General features: G+C 47.9%; 1 protein-coding gene across 1 annotated transcript in view; it reads left to right on the top strand.

Moving 5' to 3' along the window:
• The first annotated feature begins 256 nt into the window (after window positions 1-256).
• SYNGR3 (synaptogyrin 3) overlaps window positions 257-26,934 on the top strand; it is a 47,177-nt gene continuing 20,499 nt past the window's right edge. Inside the window, exons 1-2 of the mRNA XM_038418725.2 lie at window positions 257-940; window positions 22,435-22,672. Coding sequence (XP_038274653.1) covers window positions 842-940; window positions 22,435-22,672 — 337 coding nt within the window. The 5' untranslated portion in view covers window positions 257-841. The remainder of the gene's footprint in view (window positions 941-22,434; window positions 22,673-26,934) is intronic.

Genomic DNA, 26,934 nt, shown 5'->3' with positions numbered 1-26,934 from the left:
GATGGGTGGGAGGATGGGGAATGCCCCCTCCCAGCGCTGGCTCCATCATTGCTCCTCACACACATCTTTCCTTCTTTCCAGCTCACCAACAACTGCACTGGGGTGTCTGTTGGTGGCTTTGGCGGAGGCTCTTATCTCTGAGCTGCTTGAGAGGGCAGAAAACTGAAGCTTGGTTTGCTGGACTTCTGCTATAACTGCAGTTTTGCATGTATGGGCCACTGTGGAAAGAGCGTGAGAAGGTGGGGTAGCTTTCAAGAAATCACGAAGCACATTTGCAGAGGGATGGGGGTGGGTAGGGAGTGGTGCTGCTTTTCCCACCTGCATTGCTGCCCTATTTTGCCCTGTGCACCTCCTGGCTTACCCTCTTCAAGGCAGTAGCCCCACTGCAATAAGGGGAGGCAGAAAAACAGCAGGCCATTTGCAGCGCATGCAGCCTGAAGCACCCAGTTAACACAACAGAAATCCATGCAAAGAGCCGAGCTGGAGATTGTGCAGTAACAAATCCGGGTGCAATGACGAAGAGAAGGATGCACCTGTATGTCCACCCAGACTCTTCCCCCCCCCCCCCCCGTCCGCCCTCCATGGTACTTCCCACTCTCTAACCACAGACGAAACCAGACGAGCCCATGCGGCACGGAACAGGGGTCAGTGGCAGAGAGGCGAGCTCCGGCTGCACCAGCCGCGGCAAGGTCTGTGCGCGAGACACGGGCACCCGGGCAGGCGGTGGCGCGAGCCTCCCCCACTCCCTGCTCGCACGCGCCGGCTGGGTCTCTGCTGCACAGCCAGGAGCCGGGGCGGCAAGGAGGCAAAGCTCAAGCAAGCAGCCCAGCGCCGGGGGAAGATGGAAGGAGCCTCCTTCGGAGCTGGCCGGGCAGGGGGGGCCGTTGACCCTGTGGATTTCCTCAAGCAGCCTCAGACCATTCTCAGGATAGTGTCCTGGGTAAGGCAGAGCCTCGTCATTTTTAAATGGTCATTTATGTATTTATTTTTCCCTCTGGAGACATTGCTCCCTTCCATCCTCATTTTCTCTGGCACCCTTCCAGCCTGGCAAGATCGTAGTGCAAAGGGGGCTGCTGGAGTGTTAGTAATACCTTGCATGCGTGGCTTTGTTTTGGCTTTGAATTTTTGGTGGCCTAGGTTGTTTGCTTTATTTTGCTAACGAAGAGGGAGAGGAATTGTGAACCTCGATCAGGAAGGGTGCGAGGGGGAAACGGCTAACCATTTTTTCTCACCAGTTTGTGCTGTCGTTTCTCCCGAAATCCCCATCAAAATAAGAGGAGCAATAGTCACAAATGCTGATTTTTGTATTATTATTACAGTATTTGCAGAGTGGAAAGATCACTTCTGTTTATCCACGGAAGTGGAAGTCTTTTCCTCCTCTCTGTAAAAAGGAGGGTATTTTTAGGGCTTTATTTTGCAACTGTAGATGGGTCATTTTACATGGTCTCTGTCTTTTCTGATGCTTAAACAAATGGTGGGATGATGAGGAAAATCCTGTAGAAATCGTTGGTCAGAAGTCATTTTTCTTCTATACTTAATGATCTAGCCCTACCTAGATCCCTATGCTAATGCAAAATGATATAATGGTTTGCTAGCTGACTATTTTTTATTTTAAATTCTGATTGCCTTGCCGAAAGCACCAGACTGAATATGTTTTCAGGACACCTGCTTTAGGATGGCTTTGATCTTTGGTGTTCCATGGGCAGCAATATGGAAAGCTACGTAAAGAGCTTTGCTTAAATTGATTATGCCAGGAGGTATAAGGGTTAAGGCTGACCCTCCACCCATAACTTGCCTCATTGTGCTTAGGTTTTATGTGCTGAGACCTGCAAGCCTGTGCTGATGGCTCTTTGGTGAATTGGGAGCCTCAGGCCTTCTCCTAAAAGACGTTAGCCAAAAGCCCACATCACAAAAAGCACCTCTAATGTGGTCCCCTGGATGGGAGTCTCAGCAGAGAGGCCAGGGGTTGAGATGGCGGTGGACCCCGTTTTCTAATTTAGAGGCAGGGAGGGTCCTTTTAGATTCAGGATGAGGTACAGTGGTGTATGGGGGAAGCTTGCACTACTGTTGCCCTCGCTCTACCTGTTCTGTGGATCGAGGCCTTCGGTGTCCAGAGCAGTCAATGTGTCACCTTTCCATAAGCACATGAGTAAAACCATTGAAGTGACACACTTAAGGGCTTTGCTGGGTCAGAGCCATACTCCATTCTCCAGTACTTTGAGAAAGCATCTGAATGTGATACTGCGTGGACGAAAATGGAGGCCGATTGCCGGCACGAAACGTCAAGGCAGGTTGTAGATCGGTTCTTTTGCACATGATTGACACAGTGCGTGGCAGTGACATCTTCATAGATGTTTACGATGCATCACCTTGATCCAGCATGGAAGACTTGAGTACTGCAGTTGGGAAACAGGAACAGAACACAGAATATGGCATTAAAAAACAGCTCAGAAAAAGTTCCCGCACATGTTCAGTGACTGATCACACAGGAATCTTCGGGAAATTTTAAACCACAAGGGATCTGTCCCAAAGTGAGAAGGAAGGGCCTGAAACTGTAAGCACTTACACGTCAGATTAATTCTAAGCATGTGAGTCGCCCCACTTACTTTGAATCTTTTCATGTGCTTAAATTTAAGTGCAAGCATAAGTTGTTTTTAGGGTCCAGGGCCTGATCCAAAGCTCCTTGAAGTCAAAGGGCATCTTTCAGCTCACTCCAGTGGGCTTTGGATGAAGCTCCAAACACCTACATGAGTTCATTGAAAAATGCTTCAGGCCACGTTTTCCAAACATAGGCCCTGATTCTGCAAGTTGATCTCTGCAGGGAGCCCTACACAGATCAGCTTGCAGGCTTGGGGCCACGGCTGGTACACATCTGGGTTTTGCTCATAGTGGCCACCTGAAGTGTGCTTCAATCAAATCAGCTTGAACTGGCTTAAATCCATGTTTCAGTCAACAAGACTCCTATGTAGATGGGCAAATTTCCTTGTGGCCTCGCATGTTCTGATGAGTTAGCCTGGTGCATTTGTTGGGTCCGTTTTCCTCCTGAACACCTCTCCACTTGTGAATGGGCAGCCATCAAATCCTATAACATTATTGCATCCTACTGCCTCAAGAAAGCACATTCACTGTACCTTACATTTTTAAAACATTGTTAGCAGACTTTGTAAGCCCATGCGGTGTGTGAAGGGTACATTCAGAAGACAAAAAGGAGTTCTTGCCTGCAAGATCGTTTCAGCAGTTTTTCCTGCAGTCATACCCCAGATTGCTGGATTTGGGGTATGAAATGCAGCTATCTTGGCATAGAATATTATTTTGATTGTTTATTACTTCCACTGCAGTAGCACTTAGGACCCCCAATCATGGACCAGGACCCCAGGGTGTGCGAGGTGCTGTACAAACCCAGAGCAAAAAGACTGTCCTTGCCCCCAAAGGACTTGTAATCTAAGTAGGAGGAAGAGCGGAGTTTATCTGTTGTTTACTTGGGGTGATTCCTTCTCTTTATACCCCTTAAAGCACGTGTTCCTGTATATTTTTAAGCATGCAGTTAAAGTAATTGGACCATTTCATGATTCAATCCCTTCCAACTGCCCAACCCAATCTCCTCCAGTGTGAAATTGCCCTGACACCAAAGGGTGGGCTATCAGATGCAGTATGGCTTGTTGGATATTTTTGGGTGGGGGCACAGAGGAAACAGGAGAGTCATTTTACTGTTCAGCCAATGTTCGAGCCCAGTTGTGCTTGCTTCTCTCATCAGAGTAGTTTAACTGAAGTCGGTGGAAGCCTTCTTCGTTGCAGCAGAGCAATACAAGACCTATGCATTATGCATCAGGGGTTGAGATGGCGGTGATCCTCCACCATTGAAATCAATGGGAGTTTCATTGTTGGTTTCATTGGGAGCAGACAGGGCCTAACTCCTTCAGTGGGATTCTGGCAGCACAGAGTTGTACAAGGGCTGCAGGATTGATCCCTTTGACATTTGGGGGCCTTATTGATGACTGTTGACCAGCTCAGAAATCCCCAGTAAAGTTTACAGTTTCAGATAGAATGAAAATGATTTCTTTAAATATACTATAGCATTAATTTCTGAAGAACAAAAGGTTCCTGGCATATGCAGAACTTTCTGACTGTCATAACTGGAAAGTCCTATGAAACTGTTCCTCATTTGTCTCTTCACTCACGGCTGATGCAGCTTGTGAGTCAAGATATGATAACACTTGTTTTTTTATGGAGTGAAATGAACTTGGTAGTAAACAGGAGTTCATGCGGTCACCAGCTCCTTTCTTTTACATCTGTCCTATTATTAATATATACATTTTTAAATTGTTGTATAGTGGAAAATGGGACACTTTCAATTTAATGTAGACATACATTTATGTTTGATGTTTAAACTAAGTTTTAACAAACATACTCTGAATAGAAAGATATTGACAAATTCTCTTGAATTTCAGGAATGGGTTTTTTCCCCCGCTAAGGTTGAAAATACCCAAATACAGTCACATTGCACGAGTGCAAGTGTAGGCTTGGAAGGATTCGATGGTTGTCAGTAAATGTTGATAAACATTGATTGCACTGTGCGCACACAAACCAGTGAAAAAATATTTCCATCAGTAATAATCAAAATGTACAGAGAGGCAAAGTAAGAAAAACGCTGATTGAGAACTTATTAGAATTTGATTTAAGGCAGTTTACTTTGTGTATTTTGACACATGATACTGGCAGTTTGTGTTTTGATGGTTATAAAGCTTTAACTTTCTAAATTTCAGTGTCTTTTGTCCTTAAATAATCACTCTGACCCCACCCCATTCTTTGATTCTGCATAATTTCCTGCAACTGTGAAAATTTAAATAGATAAAAATCTACAAAAAGGCTTAAAAATAAACATCAATATTATCCATTGGAATGATAAAAAAATCAAATTCTGCCTTATCTATGCAAGTGTGAACCAGAAAACAAAACTGATTATAAGTGGAAAATGAAACTGATTGGCCTCTGTGAGATGTGACTACAGAAATAGTGTAAATGGGGGAAAAGAAAATATAATTTTTGAAATTCTTTAATTATTTATAACCTCAGGTCCTGATCTGGCTGCACAGGACCATAGAATGACTGGCTCCCCAGGATGCTTTGAACGACCATGCTTGCATGGAACCACATAGGCTTCACTTGGGCTCCAGGACCTGCCAGAGTGGATCTCAATGCAGGAGCAGGGCCTGCATTGATTAGTAACACAGATAAGGAATTGGATATTTAAAAAAAAATATTTGGGGGCCAGATGCTCATCTGGTGTGAATCATAGAGATACCAGGCTGGAAGGGACCGCGGGAGGTCATCAAGTCCAGCCCTCCTGCGTTGAGGAAGTCCCAAGTAAACCTAGACCATCCCTGACAGGTGTTTGTCCAACCTGTGTTTAAAAACTGCTAATGATGGGGGTTCCAGAGCAATGCACCATCCACCTCTTTGGAGCTTGTTGATTTAAACCAGGGGAGGATCTGCCCTGTGACTTCCATATTGACAGCTACCCTTAAATAGTTGGTCCCCATTTGTTTTTATTTTCTTAATAAAAGTTAATTTCTAGTTTATGCTATCAGGTTCAATATAGAAAGCCTTTCCTTTGCAGTAAGAAAAGGAGTACTTGTGGCACCTTAGAGACTAACAAATTTATTAGAGCATAAGCTTTCGTGAGCTACAGCTCACTTCATCGGATGCATCCGATGTTAGTCTCTAAGGTGCCACAAAGTACTCCTTTTCTTTTTGCGAATACAGACTAACACGGCTGCTACTCTGAAACCTTTCTTTTGCAGTGAATTTGCTTGTTTTGGGTTTTTTTTGCAACCTTCTCTACACTGTTGACAGTGAAACCTGTGTTAAGCAACCAGACAGGACAGGCCAAAATCAGTTGCTTAACAGAGGTGGAGTAGCATTGTAACCGTCTCTATAGTTTCTGAAAAGTGCCTTTGGGTGGCCTTTTCTGACAATAGGTTGCCTACGCCCGATTATAGCAAACCCTCCCTACTCAGCAAAGCAGTTAAGCATGTGCCTAAGTGCTTTGCTGACCTGTGGCCCTAATGAAGAGATCTCTCTACTGGTTTTGCTGTATTAAGGAAAGCAGATGATGCTTTGAATGACAGAAGTTGCTGTCTTTCCCTTCATTCTTAGCTCAAGTTTGTTTTGTTTTGCCAGAAGGAGAAAGAGGCCAGAGCTGACTTCTCTTTGTGCTCCTGGTACAACATGTGTCTAGTAGGAAAAAAACCCCATGCCTGGTAGTAGAACAGATGGGCAGCAAAACAAGGAGAATATAGTGCCAGCGTTATTCTTGCCACTGTACTTAAGTGATCTGCTGGGATGTGTTGTCCATGTCCTCCCTTCCTAGGGAGTATCACGCAACCAGAAATAAGGCTTAGGGTGAGTTGTGGGAGGCCAGGAGTGGAAGGTTCTGACTGGGTGGTGGTTTGTTTTTTACAACATTTGGAAACAAAATTGTTCTAAGTGATTTGGGCTGGAGCCTGCAAACCTTTACTCACCAGAGTAAGTCTTGGTAATTCAAAGAGTGCTACTGAAGCTGAACAGATTGGACTGATCACTTGGGGTCATTATCATCATGGCAAATCCCACAAAGATCCTTGCAGATGGTGCGCCACCAGATCAGCCTCTAGCTAGATCCTTAAGGTGGTCTGGCCAGCCCCATCCTACGAAGTGCTGGGCACCTCCTATGAGACAGCAACAACAAAGGAGAGCCTGGCCCAATTCAGCAAGCTGTTAAATTGCTCCCATTGTCTCCAAGGACACCACTGACTCACAAGGCTCCTTACTTTTTAAATCAAAGACAGGGGGGAGGGTAAGGATGGTCTTGTGCTTATGATATTCTACTGCAACTCAGAAGTTCTGGGTTCTGTTTTCAGCAATCCTAGTTTACATCAGCTGAGCATTTAACCCCATATTTATGCTAAGTATTATTAGTGGAATATTAACCTCTAGATTTTTTCTGATCTTCGTGATTGTTTGGGTTAGGACTTCCGGTTTTTCTGTATTAATTCTGTACTTCCTTGTTATGTAGATTACATGTGGAACTTTACATAATTTAAATATAACTTCCTGGTAATTGAATTATACAGAAATGCCCTTGTATCTGAGCTTAAATTGTTACTAAATTCCCTTTTTCCTGTCAGCACTAGTTGGAAATGCAGTCTGCTTGACATGTGCTCAAATTGCGTTACTAGATTAGGAACTTTGAATAGACAGTCAGTTTTTGCCAACATCGTTGCCATATAACAAAACATAAATTTAGCAAGAATTGGTCGTGTGTTCATCAATGTGAACCGTTCATGAGCTGATTAGCCGGTTAGACATACCCTTAAACATATTGCAGTCTGCATCGGCTAACAGCCTCTTCTGTGCCAGGATCTGGAGTCAAATCTTTGCTTTGTACTCTTAGCCATAGACCCTCTTGAAAGATCTTGCAGCGCATAAAATATCTCTGAGACTCCACATCCTGCCTGTAAATGCTCCTGAGCCATTCTGGGGTGGGAACTTCCCTAGAAATGGCAACAATAAAGAGGAATAGGAGAGTAACAGGGGGCCTGATCCTCCAAGGGTCTGAGTTCAGGGCACTCAGCACCTAACCAAGAGTGAAATCACCTCTGTGCAGCATGTCAGCACAATGCACCACTTAAGACCAGGGTTTAAGTGGAACTGAAATGGTGCATAGGCTCCAGGGCCAGTGCCATTGTGTTGGCTCTCTGCAAGGGGTGAATTTCATCCTGAAATGCCCAGCACTTTGCAGGATCGGACCCATTAGATAACTGTGCTGTGGAATCCCTACAAAGGCCCAGTCTTGCTGGGTATCTCCTATCAGGTGTTGTCTGAACGTGATCGAGGGTGCTCAGCACCCTACAAGAAGGGCTCTGCTCCTTGCTGGGTCAGGTCTTCTGCAAGGGAAGAGTTTGAGGATATGACTGGAAAAAAACCCCACTCCAAGCTCAAGAATCACAGACACGTTTTCTGTTATTATTGTTATGATTCAGGTTTCAGAGTAGCAGCCGTGTTAGTCTGTATTCGCAAAAAGAAAAGGAGTACTTGTGGCACCTTAGAGACTAACAAATTTATTAGAGCATAAGCTTTCGTGAGCTACAGCTCACTTCATCGGATGCATTTGGTGGAAAAAACAGAGGAGAGATTTATATACAAATCTCTCCTCTGTTTTTTCCACCAAATGCATCCGATGAAGTGAGCTGTAGCTCACGAAAGCTTATGCTCTAATAAATTTGTTAGTCTCTAAGGTGCCACAAGTACTCCTTTTCTTATTGTTATGATTATAATTTATTATTTGTGTTACAGCAGCGCCTGGGCACCCTAATCATGGACTAGCGTTAGGCGCTGTACGAACAGAGAACAAAGAGAGAGTCCCTGCCCCAAAGAGCTTCCAATCTAAATGTAAGGCAAGAGGCAGCAGGTGGAGCGAGACAGATTGATAGGGAGCACAAGGAAACAATGAGCCAGCACTGGTCAGCATGATGGGCAGTGATTTAGCACACCAGTGACCCAACCATATTTGTCTGCAAGATTTACACACAAAATCAGTGGTGGGAATGTGCCCAAAATGCACAGTCTGCTCACCTCGGCCTCTGTGGTAGTGTTCACATAACTGAGCCAGCAACTGAGAGGTGGTTTTCTTAATGAAATATTCTAGGCCTTTCTAGTATAATCTGGACTAGTTCTTTTTTGAAATCTCAACAAATGCATGGAGACAGCCCCACACTCACAGCACCTGAAGGACAGATGGTGCACGTTTTGATCTTTGTACCAGAGCCTTGATACTATGGGGATGGGAACCTGAGCAATGAATATATCAGTTAATAATAGCAAACATACCAAGTCTAAACGCTGCCTTTACATGCATGCCTAGGGCTCACAAGGACATTGGGGGTTGGAACACGTGTCTTTGTAGACAGAATTTAGCTTTACATTTAATCCCTGCAGACAAATTTTGTCTCTCTCCACTAATATAATATAATCTGGGCCTCATCCGGCAGCCCTGAGACAGGCAAAATTCTCAGGATCAGGCCCTATATATGCAAACCAGGAATGTCCTAAATGCATTGTTGTCCATGTATGATCATCCCTTCCCAGGAGAGGAGGCTGCTGAGGTGGTAGAGGGAAAGAGTCTTTTGCGGCGTGTTCCCCAGACTGTTCCATTGGGAGCTCCTGGGTTGGCCCCAGCCCCACAGGATGAACATGGCCCGAAACCCTGCAGCTCCTTGGGGATTCTGCTCCCTGAGGCTCCCTGCCTCCTTCTAGCTCCCAGGAGGGAAGGAAGGAACTGCACCTGCCAGCACTTTCCCACCAGCGTTTGCCGCACTGGGAGGAGTCATTGCCATCTGGGGTAGACATGCACATGCTAGCTCTCATCAAATGAACAAATAGCAGCCTGGCCGCGGCAGCTCCGGGCTAGCTGCCCGAGTGCGTACCTCAGACAGCACTGCACTCGGGTGGCTGGCTCAAGCCACCTCCTGCATGGCCATGCTGCTATTTTAGGTCACTAGCTCAATCGCTGCTAGTGCAGGTATTTCTACCCAAGCTTCCTTCCAGCTGCTATGGAGACACATCCTGTGTGCAAGTCCCACTCTGCAGGGCAAAGCCACGGGGAAATTAGTTGACATTAGCGTCTACACAGAACTTGGGAGGGTGGTTGGTCCAGGTGTCCCTGTCTGCTGCCTAGTCCAGCCCCTCCCGGCTCCTCTCCAGGGAGCCTGGAATGGGGAGGGGATGGTGCTGCAGAGGCGGATGGCCTCCTCACATGGCGTGGGCATAGCCAAGCGTGGAGGTTGCCCTCTGTGCATGGCTCTTGGAAGGATAAGTGGGCTCCAGAGCAGGAGTTGATAGCCAAGGTCAGATTCTGGCACCATCCCTGGCCCCTCTGGGCCACTGTAGTGGCCTGCAGGGGTTAGAACTGTGCTGGGAGTGGCTGGGGGAGGCTTCCCCGCCCCTGCCATATGCTCTGTGCTCTTCCCCTCCTCCTCACAAGTCCTGGCCCAGGAGACATGCTGAGGCTGGGCCTGTGTTGGGAGAGGGAGGAGGAGTCTCCACAACACGCCTCGCAGTGGATATACTGGGCCGTGCCAGCCATGGGAAGGTCTTCAGAGGCTGTTACTAACTGGTGTATTCCCAAGGCACCTCTGATTTAGCTCGGGGCCCTTCCAGTCCCCAGGATGCAAAACTGACTTAAGGTCACCGGGTCACCTTTGCCCCCTCTCCCCCTGGACTCTTCCTCAACCCGCGTCATTGATGCTTGCAAGAAATGCTGGTGGCAAAGCTAACTGTACTGAGCCCTTTTCCTCCGCAGATCTCAAAGGGCTTTAGAAAGATGCTAGGCATCTTTATCGCCAATTTTACAGATGGGAAAACTGAGGCACAGAGCACAGCAGTGACTTGACTGAGGTCACGTAGCAGGTCAGGGACAGAGCTGGGAGTAGAACCCTGGGGTCCTCGTTCCTACTCCGGTGCCATAGCCCCCGGCTGGAATAAAAACATTCCTGAGAACTGAATAAAAGCTAAGGAAGGACGTCAGGCTCAGCTGCAACTTGAGTATCGATTGTTCCTGGCTCAGAGAACACTGCGATCCACGGTAATGGCAGGGTGGCGGAGGCGCTCCATCTTCCTCCCACTCCATCCTGAATTTGATTGATTGTGTGTAGAGATGGTGTTGCATGCCAGGACAGGGTGCGGAGGTCAGCACAAGGCTTATGTCTCTTAAATCCACTTACTCCCAAGCTAGAGGTCTGGAGCCTTGGGCTGGCTCTCTATGCTGGGGTGAATTTCACCCAGGGGGTGTGAGATCAGCAATGTTGGTGTGTCCCAGTACTTAGCTGCAGTGGGACCAGTTTGGGGTGGAATGTCTATCTTAACTCTGAATTTCCTTGCTGTTAATGGGTATGTGTCACAACATTGACTTTACTGCAGTTTTTTTGGGTGTTCAAGGTCATTTATCAAAGATTTAAAACAAGTTTGCACAATCACCTCCCCACATAAGAGAGAGTTACAATGCAACACCCTCTGGTACCGGTCATCTTTGGTACCCGTCATCCCAGACAGCATAGGATGCCGCAGTAGTTAAAGCATCATCCCCCCCTGAGATGACTGATGTTCTTAGTTTCCACCTTTCAGGGATGCAGCTTGAACATCTCTGGATTTTCCTGGTAACTGGTTGGACTCAAATTGTGAGGTTCTTAATCACAAACTTTTATAATGTCTGAGACTTTACCCACTGCTGACACCTCTGGGGTGGGACATGCAAAGTATCTAAGAATCCCTAGCAAAACTACACAACAGGAAGTGGAGAATAACTATGCTTCACTAAAACTACAGGGAAAATTTTGGGTTGCAGAGTATTATTCAGCTTGGAACCAGGCAGGGACATGACGGCTAACAACCCTACTCTAAAGGCTTGGCCTCCCTTGGAGAAAAGGTGCTAACATGGTGAAATCCTAGGGTAGATGAGGCAATTGTAGGTTTCCAGCTTCATGTCTCACCCAAGGGATGGCACCTCCATCACCAAGTGCTACTGGGCCATTGGTTTGGTACCAACCCAGAGAGAAGAGCACCACCTATGGAATCAGCAACCACTTTCCACAGCTCTCGGCATTTCTCCTACAATTCTGCCATCTGGCTACTGACTCAGTCCCCTTCTGCTTCGTGTGTGAGAGCTGGCAGGATTGGGGCACGAGGTCTGGAGCCAATCTGCAGCCGGTAAATGGCTGCGCAGGCGGTGAAGTGAACGTGAGCTAATGGGGGCTGCCAAACAGCTTCTCAACATCCACAGACTCGCTTTGGCTGAGTGACTTCACTGAATCTCCTGTCAGGGCGGTCCTTTAACAATCTGCCCTCTCAGCTGGATGCCCGCCAGGCTTGGCAAGTCACGTCTGCCTCCCCTCCAGTGCTGGGAGGGGTACAGGCAGATCTCTGGTGTTTCTTGTTAACCTGGGGCCAGCACATGCCCTGTTAGGAGCTGCACTCTGTCAAGCTCCCCTGGAGTTATTAAGGGTTGCCCAGTTACTGCACAGCACAGGGTACGACTGTAGGGTCAAGCAGAGCGAGCAGCTGTCTGTGGGAGGGGGCCCTGTGTAGAACGGCTAGTGGGGCAGGAAAGGAAAACATGAGTTTGGGCCAGGAAATGTCAGAAATGCACAGCTGGGTTGTGAGGCATTGGCACTGTGAATGCTAATGAAACTTCTGAACGGCTGCCAGCCCCAGCCTTGCACTCTCTGATACCCAGAATTCCCCAGGGGAGCTGTCCAGATCCAGCATCCTCTGTTACCCCAAAGCTTCCATGCCCACTGCCCAGGCCCAGCATCCTCTGTTACCCCAAAGCCCCTGGTGTCGCTACCAAGATTCCCACCATACTCCCCATGACGTATGTGCAGTGACTTTACATTGGGGTACCAGGCAACCAGCCCTCATTACACAGCTAAGTGTCTGTGGCATTAGTGCAGCCTGAGTTGTATTAGCCACGTGCACGCAGGCAGACTCTGTACAGCTTAATGGGTTCCAGGGCTAGTGTGTTTGCTTTATGAATTATCACCCCTCGTCCTCTTCCCCCTGTGGGTGCGCCACTCTCGCTCCTCTGAAGTTTGTGTCTCATGGGACAAGAACAGGGAAGAAAAATCTCCCGGCTCCCATCCCCTGCCATTCATGTGGAGCACAGTTGAATACTGGGGAATAAACGAATGGGGTCTGCAATCAGATCTGCACTAGGCAGGACTCCACCTCTATCTGTTGTGATTAATACTGAATGTTAGGAGTCAGGGGTGAGCGACCTGAGCACAAGTCTGGAAGCCAGGAGCTCCTGCGCTCGAGTCCCACTTCTGTGACCAGTGTCACTGTATCCTTGGGTAAGTAATTTAACCTCAGCAAAAATCTGCCCAGTGGTGCTACGGGACAGAGTTCACCCCTGTGCAGAGGTCATAGGCTTTGTACTGGCTCTCTGCATGTGGTTGAATTGCACCACTGACAGCAGACTTTGTCCCCCTCTGTTTCCATTTCCCCATCTGGAAATTGGGGATAATACCTAACCAGCTAAGGGACCGAGGGCCAATGAATGTGTGTAAAAGCACATGGAGGATGCAAAAGCCCTGTAGAAGAATGGATACATGCTAATTCACCCAGCAGACACATCCATGGGCTAAGTATCCCAGTGTTCTTTTCACCTTGGCTATTGGCAGCTGAATGGGTGCACTGGCTACATGGCCATTTGGGATATGGAAGCTCTCTGTGGTGTGGGCAGGGCCTCTCCCAAGATGATAGGTATTATATTAATTAGGGTAGCTATTATTTGTGCCAGTCACAAGCAGGGTGCTTGGCACTGCCCAATAAACCAAAGGAAAGACAGTCCGTGCCCCCAGGAGTTTACAGTCATGCACAGCAGGGTGCACTCTGAAAGCCAGAAGTGGGGAGAATTTAGGCCACCATTTTTCCAAAATGACTAGTGATTTCGGGTATCCAACCAGAAAGTGCTGAGCATCTGTTCTCTGGAAAGCAGGGCCTTGATGGTGTCTCAAGTTGGACCCTTGATAATCACCTGGCACTTTGGAAAATCTCAGACTTTTTATTTTTTCTCCGCATGGTTGTGATAATTCTCTGATGATCACTGTGGGCAAAGCGGCTGTTGGATTGAGCTGCTTGGGAAAGGCCAGTTGTTTTCTGGGGGATTTTCCTTTGTTTATTTGTTTTTAATCACGTGATGGTGATGGGGTTTTTTCAAAAACTTTTTCAACCAGTAGCTGGAAAATGAAAAAAATTTTGATTTTCAAAAATGATTTTGATAAAACGTTTTAACAAGCCCCGAACTGTTTTACCTCGAATTTCAGTGTACATTTTCAACCCGAATGAAGTTTTTCTGTGAAGAATTTTGGTTTTGGTTGAAAAAAACCAACAAAAACGGTTTTGATGAGAACATTTCAGCCAGCTCTGCTTTTGGAGCATAGCTTTCAGATGCATACACTTGAATTTGTTTTTTTAGCCATATGAGAGGAAACTGCACGTGCCCCCTACAAGGCGCTGTCCACGTTCCCTAGCATGAAATGAGTAACACCCAGGAGCGGCTTGGATTCCTGGGCAATTGCTGACTGAGCTGGCATGCAGGGAGTGTCACTTCTGATGCCTGAAACACTGCTGCAGCCTTCCTGTCCTTCACTGCTGGTGCTCAGTGCACATCCCTGCACAAGGTAACCCTGAAGATACGCAGTCACTTATGGAATCTTGACATAGATAGGAAGAAAGGAGCTGAATGGATGATGTTGGAGAGTAGCCTCATCTGTGCCTGATTGTCTCCATAAACCATCCATCCATGTGACTAGCATGGAGGGCAGCAGCGAGACTGCCGGGGATTGGTTGAGTAGGTGCTGGTCACAGATGTTAGGGCTGGTGCTTGCCATCTGCTTTAACACAGGCAGCCTGTTCTTCCATACGTTGGATTTTGCAGAGGTTGCCATCCCTGGAAGTTGAAGTCCTGCAAAATAGGTGCTGCCCGGCCAGCAAAGTGCACGCTCAGCTGTGACTTGGAAAAAGCCCTTCAAAATGGTGTGGGGGGAGGCTTGGACTCTATGGCCCTGTTAGTTCTTGGCCTTCTCTCGTGGCCAGTAGTGTGCAAGGACTGTGGCAGGGATGAACTCTAGGCCATGAATCCTGAACCCCTCTCCCCTTTGCAGGCAGAACAGACCCTGGGGCAGCGGATGGTGTGGAGGGAAGCTTGCCCTGCCTCTGTCCCTGCTGTCTGTCCATGGTTTGAAGGAAAATGAAGGCCTCCAGTCTTATAGGCCATTGATCCAGCCCCTTTCACCAGTGCTAAACCCAAGGGGCATGGCACAGAATGATACCCAGTGTCTTTTTTCTCTGTTCAGCACCCTGCTCACTGATGGCACTGGATATAAATCCTAAATGATAACAACATGCTCATCGGCCATGCCTGGCCAACATGGATGCCAATTAGTGCCACTCGGGCAGGAGGTTTCAGTGAGGAGGGCACTGGTATTCTGGGTACTGGCCTGAGGCCCACCAAAGCCATGCCATCTGGGCCATCTGAGGGGTGGTAGCAGCTGCAAGCAGCATTCAGTCAGCTCGCTTCTTCTGGTTGCTTGCAAGTCACTCCTGAGCCTCTCTGCTCATGAAGCTGGGGCTCGTGGCAGAGCCCTGGATTCACAGTGGGGGCCATGGGACTGAACGTCAGCTCCACGGCGCCAAGGCCCAGAGGCCCCATGACTAGGCACCCCCGATGGAAAGTGAGTGGGTTTCAGAGCACAGCACAACCCCTTTCCCCCAGAACTCGGCCTCCAACCCCTCCACTCCACGCGCCCCAGGTTTGCAGCCAGATGTGGCAAGCGTGTCGGTGGGAGGGCGCCGGTGAGGGCTCTCCCAGGGGGATTGTGCTGTCTCACAGCCCCGTCATCCTTGGGGAGCCTCAGGGAGTGAATTTAGTACTTGTAAGTGGAGAGGCAATGTGGTCTAGTGAATAGGACGCCGCACTGGGGGTCAGGAGGGCTGGGTTCCATTCCTGACTCTCTCACTGGATTGCTGGGTAGTCTTGGGCATTTCCCCTCTCACCTCTTATCTGTGAGACTATCAGCTCTCCTGGCTAGTGACTGACTCTTACTGCCTGAATATACAGCATCTACCCCAGGGAGGTCCTGAATTCATTTGGGGCCTGCCTGCTCCACCACAGATTTCCAAGTGTACAAATCACATAGGCCCAGATCCTCAAAGGTATTTAGGCATGTAACTGCCACTGATTTCAGTGGGACTTTGGTGCCGTAAATACCTTTGAGGATCTGAGCCTTAGTCTCTCCCCATCTGTACCATAGGGATAATAATACCTCCCTCCTGGGGTGGAGGTGGGGGCATGAGGATAAATATGTTAAAAGTTGTGAGGTGTTCAGATATTCTGGTAGATAGAGATGTGCTATCATAACACAAATAATAATAATCATAAAGGTGAGGTGCTAATCAGCTGTCCCCTGCAGGCAAGCTCATGAGGAATTCAAACTGTAATTAGGAGGCCACGCTGGTAAGAACTCATTAACCAAATGGTGAAAGTAGCCCTGAATTGTTAGTATTATCTTATTTTGGTGGGACAGTTTGGTGAAAACTCTTATATTTTAAAAAAAACAGATCTCCTCCCCAGCGTTATTGGCCACATCCTGAGATGGCTGAAACCGGAAGGGTTTTAAAAATGGAATTTACTTCTTTTGGATCCCTTTCCCCTCTGACAGTGATACATTCATCATCAGTCAGTGTCCCTTTGGTGTATAGTGAGATATTCAGACCCATTCTCATGCGCTATCCTAATGGTGCAATGTCTGAGTCACAAAGGCTGCAGGAGAGGTTTATTTGTTTTTAAAAAAACCCCACATTGCCACTGGAATTTAAAGTAAATCGGTGAATTTTTTTTAAATGATCTTGGGCAAAATTTCCAGAAGCACCTAAGTGACTTAGAAACCTACATCTTCAGAAGTGACTTAGGTACTTAGCAGCATAAGCCTTGGGCTCCCAAGTCACTTTGGCATGTCTGAAAATTTTACCCATTAGCTTCTAAGATTCCAGTCCAGTGCCCATTAGGGATCTTTCTGTTGATGCTGGATCAGCCCTATAGCTGCATGTTGGGTTGGATTTGACCAGAGGCCCTTTTAAAGTCCAGTAATAATACACTCCAGCATGCTCAGTTGCAGTGCGATAGCTGCATGTCTCAAGTGCTGGAGGAAGTCCTCATTTCCCTGCCCTCGTACCAGGACTGTGGCTCTAAAAGTTCATGACAGCTTGCTTACATAGTTGTGCACTGGGCATATTATACGCTGAGCAGGCATGCCTCATTTTAAGCAGACAATTCGTGACATACTAAAACTCCAGGAGCTATGATTAGACAGTTAATAGCATGAAGGAGAAATCCAGGTTGTTATTCCTAGAAGGACTGAGTAAGACAGTAAAGTGAAATGCTAGGCACACAGCGCTATCCGCTGACCTGCCAGCAAAATAATCTTATGAAATCAGATGTTCTCAATTATTCATGCTGTCCAGGCTAACATTATTTTTGTCAGGGCCTGTTTTTTAAATGCTGCTGGTATTTCTGAAGGCAAACAACAACTTTACATTATTTATGAACAGATTTTTACAACTGCTGAGATTATAGCTGTTGCCAGTGTGGAGCAAGAATTATGATTGTTGGGGATTTTCTTTCAACGCAGCATATTTCTGTTTTGCGTGGTGGTGTTCCCATCGCGCTGTGACAACGGAGTGCTCCACAAAGGAGTACGTGCAGTACTCCTGGGCAGTACGTGCAAGCAAAAGCGAATGAGGTAGGATTCAATAGACCTTAAGGCTGATGCTCAGAGTCAAGGTAGGGCTGCGGTTGGCGCGGGGAGCAGTGGAGATTGATTGAGCAGGGAAAGCTCAGGGAACAGGATCTGATCATTTCACACGTGACGGAGAACGGAAGAGAACAAGGAAGGGCAAGGAGGTCCCGCTGGTTTATAGCCCAAGCCAAAACTGCAGGCCCAACCACCCCCAGGTTTTGAGGGGTTGAGAATCTGCATGTGTATTATGCAGCTAGCTGTTATCTATTTTTTCATACAACGCACAGTCAACCTATGAAACTCCTTGCCAGAGGATGTTATGAAGGCCAAAACTATAACAGGGTTCAAAAAAGAACTAGATAAGTTCATGGTGGATTGGTCCATCAATGGCTATTAGCCAGGATTGGCAGGGATGGTGTCCCTAGCCTCTGTTTGCCAGAAGCTGGGAATGAGCAACAGGGAATGGATCATTTGATGATTCCCTGTTCTGTTCATTCCCTCTGGGGCACCTGGCATTGGCCACTGTTGGAAGACAGGATACTTGGTTAGATGAACCATTAGTCTGACCCAGTATGGCTGTTCTTATGATCTGTGCTGTGGGTTGAACCAAACACCCCAAATGTGCTGAGGATTGAGACCCAGATCCAAAGTTCACAATTCCACCTCTGATTTTAACTCTTGCCTTCCCAGGAGGATGTGATTTGAGGAAGCTGAATCATTGTTTGGGGGCACGGGGGTTCTTGTGCTCTCAGCTTCCACTCTTGGTGATTCCTCATCTCCAGCCAGCTGGGGACCAGCCACGGGAGAACTTGGTCTCATCGGTAGATCAGGCCCAAGAGGACAGGAGCCCTGGGGCGAGCAATGGGGAGGCAGGGTTGACAGTGGTGTGAGGAGTCTCATTCGCTCAGGGGGCTGGAGCAGGAGTTGTGAGGGAGATGGAGCGCATGTTGGGGTGGAGCATTGTGAGAGGAGCTGAAGAACAAGGGTTCACGCCACGTTTCCCTGTCGCCACGGAGCTTATGGAGGAGAGTGTGAGATGGACTTCCAGATCTGTGCAGAAGCACAAGGAGGAAGCTTTGTGCCTGGGTTGTTAGGGGGATGATAACTCAGTCACCTCTCTGCAAGGGGTAACTGTCATGCCTCTGATGTTCTTTGGCCTGAGCCTTCAGTTATTTACCTGCTATCGAAAGCATCAGCTCTTTGGCCTATCGTTGCTGGGGCTTGGAGAGAGTTTTGACCAGCCTCACAGGGGCCACCAGGTCATCTGAAAAGCAGGCAGCCTGGAACCTGTATGTCCATCTCCTGTAGGTCTCACAGGGTATGGAAAGCATCTCATCCAGACAGATGGATAGAGGCTGTGAAGGCAGGTCCTGTAGGGTCAGGGCTGGATTATCCAGGAATGGGACTGCTCGCATTCCTGGGTACCAAAATCTCACCAGACTTCGTTGTGTCACAACACTGAGGCATGATGCGATGGCCGTTACCCTCAGCATCATGGCTACATTTCCACAAAGCATCATCACGCTGCACCTCTGCATCCTGACACAGTTGCCAGGACATAAATGACACGACGTCCCCTTGGGACGCCATGGGGAGCGGCACACACCCGAGGCAAACAGGCCATGGTTGCTGTGTGTGTCCTGAATTTAAAGCGCGGGTGGTTAAATGAACCTGCCACCATTGATTGAGCTCTGAGATTAATTAATTTAAAAATCAAAACCAGTCCACCAGCCCCATTTCCACAGCAGGGAAGCTGGGGTTCTGATCCATTTGAAGCAAGGGGAATGGGATGGTCTAGTGCACTCTTCATGTCCACTACTAGCCTGCACATCCAGGGCTTGATCCTATGTTCATGGACGTCAGGGGCAAAGCACCCATGAAAGTTCAGGGCACTACCGTATGTGTGAATAGTGCCCTTTCTCAGGAGATGATTTTTGCTGGCACTGGCCATTGTTTATTTCAACTTTCACCTTCTTTAGGAAGAAATCCACTGATGTTATCACGTCACTCCCCTGCACAAGCTGCTGGGATGGCTTCAGACCCACCTCTCTGCTGTCACCTCCAGTTTGGGGGAGATTATGGAGACCTTCTGAGACCTGCCTGCTAACGAGATGCTCGCATTTGTGACGAGCTTCTGAAAGAACAAGTTCTGTCCCAGTTTAAAGCACATCCAGGAAAGAGTCCTCTTGTGAGGTGGGAATAGAGGGAGGTGGGTGGAATGCTGTCTAAAGCTGACTAAGGAAAGGTCCACTGGCCATTGCTCAGCTGAAATGACACTTACCAAGAGTTAGCTGCCACTTCGAGTATTGTATATGTGACTTTACCGCACTATATTTAAAACAGTCACCGGGGTTCTCTAGGCAGTTGGCTAATAAGTAAAGGCCTGATTTTGTTCTCATTTTCCCCCGTTTTGCTCTGCTGGAACTGCATTGGCTGCAGTGGAGTTAGACCTGATTTCCACTGGCACAATCCTGAGAAAGGACTGCTGGCTTTGGCCCAACTTTAGGACCCGATCCTGTAACCTTGATTCAAATCGCGAGGCTTGTCTTGTTTGCCCAGACACTTGAAAATTGGGATTATAATTATTGGGGTGGAAAATGGTCAGAGGGGGAGGGGTTAGGATGGGTTGTCGTCTGTTGCTGGGTTTACAAATGGTGTCACATGCGCCTAGAACATATGAGTGGGTAACAATGTGAGTATTTCCCCAGTAAATGGAGATAAGCTATCTTTCCTCACATTAGTAGCCCCATTGACTCCTGAGAATATTCGCTGCAGGATTGGACCCTTATTAATTTCTTCTAGCCTGCTGCACAGGCTACCAAATGTGTGTCTCCAAGGGGTTGTGAGTCAGTGGGACAGAACTGAATGTTGCGATGGGACAGTGTCACACAACAGCAAACCAACCAACCAACCAACCACGTTACAGATGTTAGTCCTGTCACTTAGTCCATAACTGGCAGGTGCTCAGATGTTGCAACCCAGAGCGCAGTGTGAGATCCTGGACAGAACAGAATAGGATTTGTGGTAGGAGGATTGATTTGTTGGAGAAGGATGGCTATTTGAAAGCTGCTGCAAGGTTTGGAGTGTCAGATCAGTCATGGATTAGGGGCCGGAGTGCAGGTGAAGTGGTCAAGGGGGCACAATATTATCACGACCATGGTTGTGGTCATTCTCTCTGTCTGTCAACTACTTTATAATGTGTCATTGCTACCAGAAAGGCCACGAGACCTCCAGGCCAACAGCTTCAGCATCACTAGTTGCCCTCTTAGAAGCTAGGGAGTTTGAGCCACGACATACCAGGAGCCCTGGAGTTGCCTTTGCTCTCAAGTTAAGCTCTCTGTCTCTGCCTCCTGCTGCATCCTTATGAGCCACCAGGGCACTGAAACAGACAAAGATCCTGTGCATTGGCAGTGATGAGACAAGATTAGAGATTAACAGCTTGAACGAAGGGCACTGGCAGGCCTTGCTTTGCTACCCACTGGCAGCATTGAAATCAAAACCACAGTGCAGTGCTGTCTAGGCAAAGACAGGCGAGGCTCTGAAGTGCCTTGTAATGGAGTCGGTCCCATGGATATCCCTTGTCACTTTGGTTTCGTGCTGTGTAACCCTATCATGCAGCAGGCAGAGGTTACCAGTGGTGTCCACATGCACATGGCTTGCTACACACTTAGGCCACAATGCTTTCCTGCCTGCCAGGACAAGGCATGTGGCCTGGAATCTGCAGGGATTCCAGGCATCTGCACAGGGACAGGGGTTTCTGCACTACTCTCCCGGGCCCCAGTTGTCTTCTGGGACGGGAGCGTGACTCCTGGAGGAGCCATTGATTATCTGGCAGTACCTGCCTCCCACTGTTCTAGGTGGAAGGTCTGGAGCCAGAAAATGCAGAAGTGAATGCAGCAATGAGCAGTACTGATGTCAGTGGGGAAGAATGCGGGAATCCGGCAGGTTCAAAGCGAGTCATGCCTGGTAAAGTAGCCAATTCTGGCTCCATCCCCAGACCCTATCCAGCCACGTCCTACCCCATCTTGCAGAGATCCAACCCTGAGCCCATTGAGTTAAATTCACCCCATGCAGAAGGGCAGCACGAGGCCTGTGGACTGAGTGTGAGACTTAAGTGGTGCATAGGCCTCTTTGCTGGTTCTGTTCCCCCTTATGTGCACTATCCCCATACAAGAAATCAGCTGTGTCCTTGAGAGCCCTGCAGTGACCCTAATGTGTCTGCTGAGAAGGGGAAGGGCAGTTACTTGACCACTCCTGTTGGACAGCAGGAGAAATGGCTTTTTTTAAAGTAATTCCTCAGTGAAGGTCATTGCAAAGGAGTCTGATCCTGGTAGATCTGAGCAAGCTCTCCCTTCCACCCAGAAGCTCTGCTGTCCCACTTCAGTCCTGACCTGCCACACCCCTAATATCCTGTTCCAGGGCCCTTCCCAAGCAGCACCTGCCAATCCCCCAGCGGCTTTGCAAACCACGCCATTAGGTACCAGAGGGAGGCTAGCAAACCTGTCTCACTTTTGTCCCTCAGCTGGTTGCAAGCCCGGTCTCCAGATACAGATTTATCCCCGTGCGGTCTCCAGCCCCAGCAGTGCTTAGCATAACATTGACCGGTCCTTCACTTAGGGCATGACCATGACTCTCCTTCCTGGCAGCAGCTGAACTTCCCTTGGGCTTTCCCTGTCTGCTCCTCTCTCATCTTCACCCTGCTCATTTAGGCTTTTTCAGGAGCAATGTGTTTGGCAATTCAATTATTCTCTGTAACTTCATTTCTCTCCAGTTCCTAGTGACTCAAGGCAGTTTATTGAGTGCAGTCTGACAGCTGAGAGCAATGCTTTGACCTGGGTGGTCTATTCTCCCTCTGCCTGGTGTGGATCGAGAAGAACATCCCCTAAAATGCTTTGCAAACCAACTTACTGCAAAGCAAAGATGAAATCATTGTTATGGAGGAGTCCCGTTGTTTTTAAGCCACCAACCAGGGAAATGTAGGGATCCCTCTAATGAGTGCCACATTGCCCTGGAATCAAATGAAAGACTGAGTCCAATTATCTCGCTGTTAGAAAACAGAGTTCAGTGTAAACAGCTGCCAGTTGTGCTTTTCCCTTCCCAGGTCTTCTCCATTGTGGTGTTTGGCTCCATCGTCAATGAGGGCTACGTCAACGAGGGCAAGGAGGCAGAACTCAGGTGCGTCTTCAAAAAGAACGAGGATGCCTGCAACTACAGCATCGCCATCGGCATCATTGCCTTCTTCGCCTGTATCTTCTTCTTTGTCATTGACCTCTACTTCCAGCAGATCAGCAGCGTGAAGGACCGGAAACGGGTTGTCCTGCTGGACCTGGGGTTTTCAGGTATGCCATCAGCTGGGCTTCGTGGGCAGTGGAGGTTGCCCAGGGCTGGATTAAGGCAATCCGAGGCACTAGGCACACCAAGATATAGGGGCCCCCCCTTTGCTCTGCCCCCTCAATTGAAGTGACAAGGGCAGCAGTATGGGGTCCCATTTTCTCCCTCCGGCTGGGACAACAGGACTCCCTACCCTCTGAAGCAGTAAGGGTGGCAGCAAGAGGGTCCCTGTAATTAGCTCAGCAGTCAGAGTCTATCTGCTTGGGTGGATGGGCCATGCTCACTGCATTCTGCCCCTGCCATTCACAGCCCTCTGCTAGGTGGAATTGGTGAGGCCCCCTTGGAGCAATGGATCTAGGAGTTAATTCTCTTTTGAGACACATTGGGAAGTTCACTCTTTTCAGAGCTATTGTTTCAGGCTCTCTGCAGACTCAGGCAGATGTCTCTGGGTCAGTTAGCCCAGGTCATACTTTCAAGCTTCTCCCCCCGCCCCCACAACCTTGAGGGATAGAGACTTACTTTTTTTTTTAATACAAACTGAGATTCTGATAGGTTTCAGAGTAGCAGCCGTGTTAGTCTGTATTCGCAAAAAGAAAAGGAGTACTTGTGGCACCTTAGAGACTAACAAATTTATTAGAGCATAAGCTTTCGTGAGCTACAGCTCACTTCATCGGATGCATTTGGTGGAAAAAACAGAGGAGAGATTTATATACACACACAGAGAACATGAAACAATGGGTTTATCATACACACTGTAAGGAGAGTGATCACTTAAGATAAGCCATCACCAACAGCAGGGGGGGGGAAGGAGGAAAACCTTTCATGGTGACAAGCAGGTAGGCTAATTCCAGCAGTTAACAAGAATATCAGAGGAACAGTGGGGGGTGGGGTGGGAGGGAGAAATATGGGGAAATAGTTTTACTTTGTGTAATGACTCATCCATTCCCAGTCTCTATTCAAGCCTAAGTTAATTGTATCCAGTTTGCAAATTAATTCCAATTCAGCAGTCTCTCGTTGGAGTCTGTTTTTGAAGCTTTTTTGTTGAAGTATAGCCACTCTTAGGTCTGTGATCGAGTGACCAGAGAGATTGAAGTGTTCTCCAACTGGTTTTTGAATGTTATAATTCTTGTCGTCTGATTTGTGTCCATTCATTCTTTTACGTAGACACTGTCCAGTTTGGCCAATGTACATGGCAGAGGGGCATTGCTGGCACATGATGGCATATATCACATTGGTAGATGCGCAGGTGAACGAGCCTCTGATAGTGTGGCTGATGTGATTAGGCCCTATGATGGTATCCCCTGAATAGATATGTGGACAGAGTTGGCAACGGGCTTTGTTGCAAGGATAGGTTCCTGGGTTAGTGGTTCTGTTGTGTGGTGTGTGGTTGCTGGTGAGTATTAGCTTCAGATTGGGGGGCTGTCTGTAAGCAAGGACTGGTCTGTCTCCCAAGATCTGAGAGAGCGATGGCTCGTCCTTCAGGATAGGTTGTAGATCCTTGAGGATGCGTTGGAGAGGTTTTAGTTGGGGGCTGAAGGTGATGGCTAGTGGCGTTCTGTTGTTTTCTTTGTTGGGCCTGTCCTGTAGTAGGTGACTTCTGGGTACTCTTCTGGCTCTGTCAATCTGTTTCTTCACTTCAGCAGGTGGGTATTGTAGTTGTAGGAATGCATGATAGAGATCTTGTAGGTGTTTGTCTCTGTCTGAGGGGTTGGAGCAAATGCGGTTATATCGTAGCGCTTGGCTGTAGACAATGGATCGAGTGGTATGATCTGGATGAAAGCTAGAGGCATGTAGGTAGGAATAGCGGTCAGTAGGTTTCCGATATAGGGTGGTGGTTATGTGACCATCGCTTATTAGCACCGTAGTGTCCAGGAAGTGGATCTCTTGTGTGGACTGGTCTAGGCTGAGGTTGATGGTGGGATGGAAATTGTTGAAATCATGGTGGAATTCCTCAAGAGCTTCTTTTCTGTGGGTCCAGATGATGAAGATGTCATCAATGTAGCGCAAGTAGAGTAGGGGTATTAGGGGACGAGAGCTGCCTCGGGGCCTCTCCTTTTGCCCCTCCACCCCCACGAACATGATACAGTTCTGTGGTGACCTAGAATCCTATTTTCGACGTCTCAGACTCAAGGAATATTTCCAACACACCTCTGACCAACATATTAACCCACAGAGACCTTCCTGCCAACACTACAAAAAGAAGGATTCTGGGTGGACTCCTCCTGAAGGTCGAAACAGCAGCCTGGATTTCTACATAGACTGCTTCCGCCGACGTGCACGAGCTGAAATTGTGGAAAAGCAGCATCGCTTACCCCATAACCTCAGCCATGCAGAACACAGTGCCATCCACAGCCTCAGAAACAACTCTGACATCATAATCAAAAAGGCTGACAAAGGAGGTGCTGTCGTCATCATGAATAGGTCGGAGTATGAACAAGAGGCTACTAGGCAGCTCTCCAACACCACTTTCTACAAGCCATTACCCTCTGATCCCACTGAGAGTTACCAAAAGAAACTACAGCATTTGCTCAAGAAACTCCCTGAAAAAGCACAAGAACAAATCCGCACAGACACACCCCTGGAGCCCCGACCTGGGGTATTCTATCTGCTACCCAAGATCCATAAACCTGGAAATCCTGGACGCCCCATCATCTCAGGCATTGGCACCCTGATAGCAGGATTGTCTGGCTATGTAGACTCCCTCCTCAGGCCCTTCGTTACCAGCACTCCCAGCTATCTTCGAGACACCACCGATTTCCTGAGGAAACTACAGTCCATTGGTGATCTTCCTAAAAGCACCATCCTAGCCACTATGGATGTAGAAGCCCTCTACACCAACCTTCCACACAAAGATGGACTACAAACCGTCAGGAACAGTATCCCCGATACTGTCACGGCTAACCTGGTGGCAGAACTTTGTGACTTTGTCCTGACCCATAACTATTTCACATTTGGTGACAATGTATACCTTCAAATCAGCGGCACCGCGATGGGTACCCGCATGGCCCCACAGTATGCCAACATTTTTATGGCTGATTTAGAACAACGCTTCCTCAGCTCTCGTCCCCTAATGCCCCTACTCTACTTGCGCTACATTGATGACATCTTCATCATCTGGACCCATGGAAAAGAAGCTCTTGAGGAATTCCACCATGATTTCAACAATTTCCATCCCACCATCAACCTCAGCCTGGACCAGTCCACACAAGAGATCCACTTCCTGGACACTACGGTGCTAATAAGCGATGGTCACAGAACCACCACCCTATATCGGAAACCTACTGACCGCTATTCCTACCTACATGCCTCTAGCTTCCATCCAGATCATACCACTCGATCCATTGTCTACAGCCAAGCGCTACGATATAACCACATTTGCTCCAACCCCTCAGACAGAGACAAACACCTACAAGATCTCTATCATGCATTCCTACAACTACAATACCCACCTGCTGAAGTGAAGAAACAGATTGACAGAGCCAGAAGAGTACCCAGAAGTCACCTACTACAGGACAGGCCCAACAAAGAAAACAACAGAACGCCACTAGCCATCACCTTCAGCCCCCAACTAAAACCTCTCCAACGCATCCTCAAGGATCTACAACCTATCCTGAAGGACGAGCCATCGCTCTCTCAGATCTTGGGAGACAGACCAGTCCTTGCTTACAGACAGCCCCCCAATCTGAAGCTAATACTCACCAGCAACCACACACCACACAACAGAACCACTAACCCAGGAACCTATCCTTGCAACAAAGCCCGTTGCCAACTCTGTCCACATATCTATTCAGGGGATACCATCATAGGGCCTAATCACATCAGCCACACTATCAGAGGCTCGTTCACCTGCGCATCTACCAATGTGATATATGCCATCATGTGCCAGCAATGCCCCTCTGCCATGTACATTCGCCAAACTGGACAGTCTCTACGTAAAAGAATGAATGGACACAAATCAGACGTCAAGAATTATAACATTCAAAAACCAGTTGGAGAACACTTCAATCTCTCTGGTCACTCGATCACAGACCTAAGAGTGGCTATACTTCAACAAAAAAGCTTCAAAAACAGACTCCAACGAGAGACTGCTGAATTGGAATTAATTTGCAAACTGGATACAATTAACTTAGGCTTGAATAGAGACTGGGAATGGATGAGTCATTACACAAAGTAAAACTATTTCCCCATGGTATTTCTCCCTCCCACCCCACCCCCCACTGTTCCTCTGATATTCTTGTTAACTGCTGGAATTAGCCTACCTTGCTTGTCA

This window comes from Dermochelys coriacea, chromosome 10 (assembly GCF_009764565.3).
Source record: "Dermochelys coriacea isolate rDerCor1 chromosome 10, rDerCor1.pri.v4, whole genome shotgun sequence".
Lineage (NCBI taxonomy): Eukaryota > Metazoa > Chordata > Testudines > Dermochelyidae > Dermochelys > Dermochelys coriacea.
The sequence above is the reverse complement of the archived record's forward strand: the minus strand, read 5'-3'. Positions and strand labels throughout refer to the sequence as shown.